At 51.1% G+C, this 9,782-nt stretch overlaps 1 protein-coding gene across 1 annotated transcript; it reads right to left on the bottom strand.

The window, feature by feature from the left end:
- Positions 1-4,054: 4,054 nt before the first annotated feature.
- On the bottom strand, positions 4,055-8,364 carry LOC117859595 (uncharacterized). Its single transcript, XM_034742734.2, has 3 exons — positions 7,240-8,364; positions 6,155-6,230; positions 4,055-4,514 (listed from the first exon to the last, which is right to left on the bottom strand). Exons 1-3 carry the CDS (start codon positions 7,678-7,680, stop codon positions 4,396-4,398), a joined length of 636 nt encoding a protein of 211 aa, XP_034598625.1. The 5' UTR covers positions 7,681-8,364; the 3' UTR covers positions 4,055-4,395.
- Positions 8,365-9,782: the final 1,418 nt, after the last annotated feature.

The raw sequence follows: 9,782 nt of genomic DNA, 5'->3' as shown, positions 1-9,782 counted from the left end.
CGGCATTTCTTGCTCATTGTCGAGTTCTTTGAGCTTCGATCTCTTCTCCGACAACGTTGGTGGTGAGTTCATCCTGCGAGATGTCATCCGGGTGACGCTCATGTCGCGGGTTTCTATCCCGTTGCTCTTCTTCTTTGTCCTCTTGTCCAGTAATGATGGTGAAGAGTTCTCGCTCTGGAGAGTGGCTTTCCAAGCTTGAAGTGATGACCTTCGTGGTGCCGCCTTCCTCGTAGATGGGCGACAGAGTAGCTCGCTCCTGGTACGGGAGAGTGTCGAGGTAGGCGATGAGGCACAAATCGTCATCTTTGGCAAGAGCGGGTGGCTTTATGTTGGGCCAGTTGATGAATCTGCCTTGGAAAGTTGATACGATTACCAGACCTTGTTGTGGACCTGACAAAGGAGTCTCCTTGTTCGGATCCGAGTAGTAGTCAAGGTCCTCGATCGTATCCGTATCGGATTGTGATCTGGACAGGGCAGCTTGATGAATAGTGGCCGCACTGCGGAGTCCGAACGGGAATCAACTCTGGTGGCAATTCGATTCGCACGATGGCTTATGTGCCAGCTCGTGCGGGTCCATCCATCTAGTGGAAGAAGTCGAGTTGTACTCGAACTCGTCCTCCCAGCCTCTGACTAGGTCAAAAATTGAAAATTCGTCGAAATTCTCGACAAGGTCATCCAGAGCTTGGCGTTGGAGCTTCATGGTTTGCTGCTTCTTCTCCGGGGCTGGTGCAATATGGTGGCAGAAATTTCCAGCGTTGTCTGCGATGCAAACCCAGGAGCCGCATATGAACGTTGCGCCTTGCTTCGAACGTGACGATTGGCTTGATGATGACTTGTGCCATCGAGTTCGTCAGTGGATTCTCGGCGAGAGCCCCTACCTGGCGCGCCAGTTGTTGGCCGTGCCCGAGGTAGTGTTTTGGTTAGTGGGGCTCATCGAGATCAGGAAGTTGAACGTAAACGTAGACACACGATTTAGACAGGTTCGGGCCACTAGATTGCGTAATACCCTACATCCTGTGTGTTGGTTGGATTGAATTGCCTTGGAGGGGGTCCCTGCCTCGCCTTATATTGCCGGGGGTAAGGTTACAGGTCAGTTGGTTACAAGAATACTAGTCAGATACGATTAGAGGAGTTCTACTCTTATTACAACGAGTACTTTTCTAATCCTCGACTAATTCATGTCTTTCCATGTAGACTACGCCGTCCTGCGTCATGGTCTCCATGTCAGATGCGTCTCGGTGTCCAGCCCTATATTTAGGACTGTCCAAACCTTCTGGTGGGCCCATAGATGTATGTACGACAAAGTGTAAGGAAATTGTTGGATAATTATGCAATTACAGTATTAAATTCCGAAAAAAATAAATCATAACGAGAGACAACCCTAGCATGCAATTCTCTATCATACTAGGCAACAGGAACATTATGACCATGATCTCAGAAAACATGATTAAAGATTAAATCAAGACACAACGCATGTACTAAGCAGATGTAGATGATGAAACCATGATGACGAGCGGTGCAGATGGGACGACGACGGTGTTGCAGACGGATGACAACAGTCAGCGTTAAAGATGACAGTATGCCACGACACCTGACTTGGATGGAGGACAAGCCGTGATGCCGAACTTGAGTGGTTGCGCGAAGCGCTTCCCAAAAAACATATTCGCTCTCTCCCCGTGCATGATCACAAGGACGAGTGGTTCCAGAAACATCCTCTCCCACTCGCCGGTGCACACCGATGCAATGGAATGGAGAAGACTACAATGACGGCGCAACAGTGTCGAAGAGGCAAAATGTAACTCGTATAAAACATTTTAAGGATTCCCAAACCTAGAGGACTCCCCGTATAATAGTCTCTGGTACATCTTTTCCATAAGGGGTGGTCCGTATTTATAGGGAGGAAAACCCCCAATACGGTACTAATATATGGTGTACCCCTCTAATGCTAATGGGCCTTTTGAGATTTATTAAGAATTATTTATATGGGCCAAGCCCATCTATCTAACAGAAATATGGAGGAATGGGAGGGAGAGGAATAAGACCAGATTTTGGTTGTCTTTGTTGGTTTCCCCACCTCACCACACTGGATAGGGTTAGCCTCACATACCTTGAGGTAAGCATGCTGTACATCCAAATGCCTTGCTCATGCTAACTTCTTGCCTAGCTAGGTAAGACAATAACTAGCAAAATGATCCAAACATGCACACGCCTAGGTGAAACCACTTGAAAGACGGTAGATACTATGAACCATCAAAGAGATGGATCGATTCTGTCGATGCGGTCCTTGTGCTTCTGAGAGAGATGCATCTTGTGCTTTTGAGCCGGTACATTGCTGTGGATGCGTGCTGCATATATGGCACGCATGAATGAAACGTTGGATCCATCAGCTCCCTGCCTCGCTGTGATGTGTACGTGCGTGTGTACTTTTGAGAGCGCCCAACTTTTGTCATGCCCTGTCACCCGCGGGCGCTCGTGTACCGGTTGTCGGCTGCTGAAGCGCGCGCGGGGCCAGCGTGTTGCGCGCGTGGCAGCTAGCCATTGGTCCATACGTACGGAATGTGGCCTCCTCCCTCCTAGTAGCGAGGCAGCAGGGCAGAGGGTAGCTAGGGGCGCCGGTCGCTAGCTCTTGTCGCCGTTGCCACGTCCCATCCGTCCCGAAAGTGACGGCACACGAGTTGATGACCTGCATAACTCATCGGTCCATCGATATCCTGATGATGGCTCATCCATCCTCCCACGACCGCCTAATTCTGAAGGAATGTCTTGTAGTGATGACAGTCGAATCCTCGTTAGGACAGACAGATATCTCTATAGTCTATACAACACCCAGTGATGCCGCATGAGCGATGATACGAGCCCGGCCGTACTCGCATCAGCACCAAGCCATCATCACGCGATAAAATATAGGGAGCTCACGGACAACCCAATTTGCTGCTTGCGGGCTTCGCCAACTCGACCCCTTTTGTTCCCATCGATGATCATCGATACGTCCCTCTAGCCTAGTTGCATTAACGCCTGCATGATTAGCAAGGGCCGCATCGATGAACCCAAAAATTTCCGCCCGATCGAGATGATCGATCTTGTTGCGTGCATCATCGTCCCATTCATTCATCCATCGATCCGCTGGTCACAGGATTTGTATACTATATATATGCATAGGCCTGTCGGCGCGCGGCGACAGGCAGGAGGGCGGGAGCGACGTGCGTGGATGCCGGTCACGGGGCGCGCAGGATCTCGCGCGAACGGTACTGCAACTATAATACTCCACAACCAGGGACCAAAAGGGGAATTGGAGGCGTCCTCAGCGTTGGCCTCTCGCTAGTCGCTACCACGCTGCTACTCTCGAGACCGGGCCAAAATAATCCACGCTGGACACGCATGTGGAAAGCACGTATCGATCGATGTGAGCAGTGAAACGGACAGGTGAAAATGGTTGCCGGCCACCGCGATCGACAGCACAGCGGCCCGTTGACAGTGTTCACAGACAGCGAAAACAGCATGCTGGCCTGCTGGGTACACATATCCGGCTCGTGTTGATGAGCGATTGCTGTGCAAGGTGCTGTGCAGGCTCAGTGAATTAGTTAGTTGCCTAACGATATACTGTCAGAGGTGAATGGCAACCCGGTCGGCCTCACTTGCTTGTTCCCATGCACGGGCACGTACGTTTATCGCCGTAGACGACAAGGATCTCTCTTACTGTCGATCACTTGCTATACCATGCTCACCAAACAGATCTGCAGCAGTTAGATGACGCGCGGACCCCGCCCGGACCCACATGCCAGTGGGATCTGGCAGCGACCCATCCCATGCGCCAAAAGACTCGTGTACTAGCAAGCCATGCGCCCTTGTTTATCTGTCGTCCTTGGGGCAGGCGCACACGACGCAAAGCCAAGAGCACGGGGCCAAGCGGAAGCAACCAAGCTCTCGATCAGTTCACGCATGGTGGTGGATCACTCATGGCGACAGGCCACACCTCGATTATCGACTGGAAGGAACGTGCGCCATCACATCCCATCCGTCAACAAGAGAGTAAAACAAAAGGAAGAAAGAGAAGGAAAAGCTAATGAGAGAAATATATGTAACCCGCTGTAATAAACAAAGTAACAAGCAGCAGCATGCACACACGGACCGATCCGACCCTAGCTGCACCCAGCAGGTGCTACGACGACGACGACGACGACGACACAGTATAGTTCACCACCACGCTCATGCATGCACGGCTGCCCCTGCCTGCACACGAACGATATACCATTACGCATGCCTCCTTTACTTGTCTCTCCCCGGCCAGAACCCTCCTCTCTGTCGTCTCTCTCTTTTCTTGCTCTTCTTCGATCACCTGAGGTAACAGCTTGGTTGATGGATCGGAGACGACGACGAGCATTATTATCGGAGTAGTCAGGCGAGGAGCTCGGCCTTCTTGACCCTGGAGATGCTCTCAAGGACGCCGGCCGGCGACACGTGGCCCATCACCGTCACCTTCTTGCTCTCCAGGTCGATGCTGAACGACGTCACACCTGCGTTAATTAGTCATCGGCATCATCATCAACGTCATCCATTACGCCGTCAGGTAAACAGGGTACTGAATTCAATTCATGAGCACGACGGCATCCATCTCTCTAGACTACGTTCTCCAGGTCTAGTTTCACCAGGGAGGGAGCTCAGCCCGACAGCCGCTGCAGACGAGACATGCATGCCGAGCCCTGCAGCAGCGACGTTGCATGCTTATATATATGATAAGCATTACGTGTATAGTCTGAGTAGTGTGTATCTCTGGACGTGCAGCGCAGACACGTGCCGTGTACGAGCGTCACTACGCTCCGGACTGGACGCATACGGCGAGGGCGCGGGGCCCCACGCTCCAGCTCCACGCATGCATGCGAGCCCCGATCCTCGCCGGCCTCCTGAAACGCAAGAATTTTCAAAGCTTTGAGCTTCAAGTCCAAAGCGCAGGAATTTTGGACTTGAAGCTCAACACAACGCAAGAAGCTTTGAAAATTCTCCTACTGAACTATGCGTGCAGCGCAGCAAGCTCTATTCAGCAGTAGAGTGGTGGTAGCAATAGTTGCGTTTGATTAATGAGTATAGGATGGTGCCGATGGATGGATGGATCTGCTAAAAAGGGTGTCTCCCCAACTACCGGCTTGCTACTTGCGTTGTACCAGATGACCATGCATGTGGCAGGCTCTAACAGTACGGCTAGCTGATAATAGCTACTGCCGATCCCGTTCCTGTACACAGTGCCAGTGCATCCACAAACAGTAGGAGCTAGGATACAAGCACAATGGTTGAGTGAGAGATCTCATTTCAGGCCACCAAATAACCGCTCCTGTTTCTGCACTTCGATTAATTAGGATCAATCAATCCTGCATCTACCTAATGTGTTGTCCATCAGTTACTAGTGATTCAATTCAACTTAAGCAGAGGTAGCAGCAGCGTTCTAAACTATGCTGTTCATGGAGGTTTTTCAGTGAAGGAATGCCAAAAATGCGTTTCTTGTTGGGTTCGGCGGGTGTGCAGGCACGCATGCGTGATGCATGTGATGGGGTCTCACGCTCCAGGTCGCGCACCACACTGCTGCACGCGCGCACTACGCGTCAGCGCTAGCGGGTCGTGGGCTCTAGTCTATACGGTGGACCGCGTCAAAGTAGTTCCCCTCCCGTGACGGCGAGTCCGTCCGTGCGCTTTGCACAAACGCCCGGCAACCTTTCTGAATTCCTGGAGCTAAATCAGCTGTTACTAATCCCGCTTATTAGCACTTCCTTACTCCAGCCCACAAGCAGCACTTTTCTTAATAACGTTGGCTAAAAATATCTAAAAAATATATAATTTAAAATGAAAAGGGTTACAAAAATATATAAATATGTATGCACAAGAATGAGCACCATATGCATGGAAAATCAAGCTACTCCCTCCGTTCCAAATTATAGTTCGTTTGAGTTTTCTAGATTCATGGATGTTATTATGCACTTAGATACATAGGGTATATCTAAGTGCATAATAAAATCTATGAATCTAAAGAAACTAAAATGATCTATAATTTGGAATGGAGGAAGTAGTAAGTATGACAAGAACAGATGGCACTTGCTTCTTGATGTTGCTTCTTGATGTTATTATGATGGGAAGGAGGAACACCAAGAAAGTAGAACGAACGTACCTTCCATTTTGGAGATGTGCTTCCTGACTTTCCCTGCGCAGCCCTGGCAGTGGATCGCCACCTTCATCACCACCACCTGCATATACGCATGTACCACAGTGAGCAACAAGGAAATTTTTAGCCACCTTCTTTCCACAGTAGAGGGATCTTCATATAGCCAACTGTGTCATCGTCTATCTCGAGCAATAGTGGTAACTTTTGGGCTAGAGGCATGGACGATGGAGCATGCATATGGTCCACTGGGAACAGTGGCCTCTGTTACCGTCTCCAGTCTCTCACTACTCTCTGTCTGCGACGAGGGGGCACGCACTTATCCCCTCCCTGCTACACCTCTGCTGCTGCTGCTACGATATTGGATTCCTGGATTTGGTTGGGTTGGAGGGCTTGGAGTTGGAGGTTTGAGGAGCCCTCCACAGCTCCACTCTCCTCTCTTTTCAGTTTTTCACTGTGCTCTCAGCACGAGTCCTTTTTCGGCGTAAATGCCGTTGCTGTATCTCGCGTCTGTTACGTTTTGACCCCCAGCCCCAGCCCCCCCGTAAATGAATGCGAATTTAATGGCTGCTGTTGCCAAGGGATTTATTAGTACTCTACTGCAGATAATTCCAGGGCCCCGGTGAGGTAATTTGATTAGCTGTTGAAACTGTCAGCTTTTCCTTTTTAAATTACTGCCAGCGACTGCGCGCGAGAGTGAGTTAATTGCGCCTGCATTCGTCAAAGGATTAACCTGCCAACGGTGTGTTTGTGTCTCACTAGCTGAATTGGAATGCTGACGACAGATGAAACAATCAAACAAGACACGTAACAGGGAGGTAACTTGTTAGTGTGTCTGTAAAAAAGATGGTTAATTTCTGGTCCTAGACGTTGGTAATCGCAAGCAAGCAAAGCATGAGAATCTTTTGTGTATCTTGGAGTAGTGAGTAACTAGTGATAGAAATCTTGAATTGAAATTTTTGGCGAACGGCAACTGAAACGAAAGTTGGCTACAGCCTACAAGGCAATTTTACAGCAGCAAATTAATGCTGTTGCTATGGTAACGGGAAAGGAAACGTGACGGCCGGGCCGATCGGTCAGTTACGTTTACGTACCTGGAGGACCTGGTCGCCGGGCGCCGCGACGGCGGCGGCGCTGGACACGCGCTTGGCGGCCGCCGCGAGGTCCTTGGCGGGGGCCTCCTTGGACGGGCTCTTGGTCACCATGGGCAGCGTCACGGCCACGGGCGCCGCCGCCCGGGCGGTGGCGCGCCGCCTGATCTCCACGCGCGGCTTGCACGACGCGGCGCTGGAGACAGCCACCGGCGGAGGAGGGGGCGCCGCGAACCGGCGGGACGTGGAGCGGCGGCGCTCGTCGTGGCCGCCGAGGCGCGCGTACCTGACGTCGTGCAGGGCGCGAGCGGCGGCGTCGTCCCCGCCCCCGGCGGCCACGATGGTGCGGTCGGCGCGGCGGGCCACGACCATGGACCGCGCGTCTCCCGGCACGCACACCGCCGTCGCCGCCTGCGAACGGCACAGCATCCCGCCCGCCCTCATGCCGCGCGCCGCCGCCCGGCTTCTTCACACCACCGAACGAACACGCCGCGCGGACCCTGACGACAGAGGCTTGCTAGCTTGCCACTAGCAGTAACGCGGTGGGCAGGAGGAGGAGAGTGATTTATCCAAGCGAGAGAGAGACAGAGAGAGAGAGAGGGAAGGAGAAAGGAGGGTGACGGAGAGGAGAAGGCGGCTCGGTGGGAGCTTAAAAGGAAGCGGTGGGAGGGAGGAGGGCGGCTGCTGCTGTGAGCGAGCGAGAGGAGGCGGAGGAGGAGGACAAAGGAGATGGAATCACGCTGGAATTAATGGGAGGGGTTTTGTAAGCAAGCTCACTTTCTCTCTCTAGCTTTTTCATTCTCTCGCGGACTCATGCCCGGCGCTTCCCTTGTAGCGTTGCGTCGCCGGTGAGACAAGATCGGAATTATTGCCCGGGCCACCAGATGTATTAAAGCACGAGAGCAGGCGAGCGGGGCATGGCATGCATGCCTGCCTCCCTCTGCAACAGCGCCTCGCCCTCTCTATCTGCGGCAGGTGCGCCCTGCCTCCGCCTGCCGCCGCCTGCGCCGCGACGGCGACGACGACGAAGACAAGGGGTGGTGCGGGCCGATCCGCAGGCCGGCGGGGCCGGCGGGCACGTATCTGACGTCACCCTCTCCCACCCCTCTCCGAAGCCGAGAGGCGCCTTTTACCGCGCCACAGCCTGGCTGCTCGTTTGTATTCTTGCTGCGGCAAGGTTTACATACACATGTCCGTCGGCGTCGGCGACATGTGACCCCCTTCGTTTGCAGACAGATCGATGCGAAAGAGGTTTGGGGGGTTTCGCCCTGCCCTCCTCCCACCTGTTGTGTTGACAGGGATCCGAAGGCTTTCTTCCTTGAGATTTTTGTCCTAGGTCGGAGTAGACCACGGCTGGTCTGGTCTGTGAAAAATGCCTGAATGGTATTCAAGGCTTGCAACAGTAGCCTTTGTAATATTTTCTTTAAGGATTTGGCATTTGTAACTTGTAAGCCATAGAGCGTTACGCTAGCCTTTGTAACGTATTTTTAGGATTTAGCATTTGCAACTTGCGATCCGTAGAGCGCTAGCCTTTGTACTTCAATCTAGTGTTACATGCGAACGAAAGAATTTGTCTTTGATTTCATAATGAACCAAAGCTTTTCTGAACAAAGTATATATTTAATAAGTGGGAATCGGAAGAGTCATAGCTATCTTCCCTTTCTTGGTCACTGGAGATGGAGAGTTATGTAGATAGAGCTTAGCAGCAGGGCAACACATCTCGCTAGTTGTTTCTTTGGAGGGTCGAGAAAAGCTATAAACATACCACGTGTCGTGGCTATGTATCTAGATTGTTCTGCCATGGCTATGCGATTAAGCACACGTGGTGTTCGAAAGTAGCAAAATGCAAATTGGTAAGTAATAAAACTTGATGACGGGAGAAGGAACAAAGAGCGGTTTCCTTTGTCTTGCCTTATTCGTCAGCCACGGACTAAAATGTTTCACAAACATCCATTCATGGTATTCAAGCCTTGCAAACCTTATATGTAAGTCATAGAGGGTTACACATTTATGCTAGCTCAATTAGGTGGCCAATCACTTGTATGCTTCTTCCTTGTGATGTTTGTCCTAGGTCGGAGCAGACTGCAGCTGGTCTTCATGAAAAATGCATCCATTCATGGCATCCAAGCCTTGAAACACTAGCCTTTGTAATATTTTTTTTAGGATTTAGCCTTTGTAACTTGTAATCCATAGAGCGTTAACTTTAACCTAGTGGTTAGTCAAACCTGCTGACAAAGAATCCTTTTCTTCTTCTTCGGTTTCATAAGGAACCAAAGTTTTACGGCTTACCAGTTTTTTCAACAAAATATTTAATGAGTGCAAACAAAAAGAGTCATAGCTATCCTCCCTTTCTTCGTCACTAGCGGTGGACAACTATGTAGATAGAGGTTATCATAAGAGCAACGCATGCCGCCAGTTGTTTCTTCCAGGGTTGAGAAGAGCTCTAAAGTTACTAGGTGTCGTGGTTATGTATCTGGATTGCAGTACCATGGATATGCAATTCGGTACTCATGATGTTCGAAAGTATCAAAATGCAAATTGATAAG

Source organism: Setaria viridis, chromosome 6 (genome assembly GCF_005286985.2).
Source record: "Setaria viridis chromosome 6, Setaria_viridis_v4.0, whole genome shotgun sequence".
NCBI lineage: Eukaryota > Viridiplantae > Streptophyta > Magnoliopsida > Poales > Poaceae > Setaria > Setaria viridis.
This window is presented reverse-complemented; position numbering and strand designations above follow the sequence as displayed.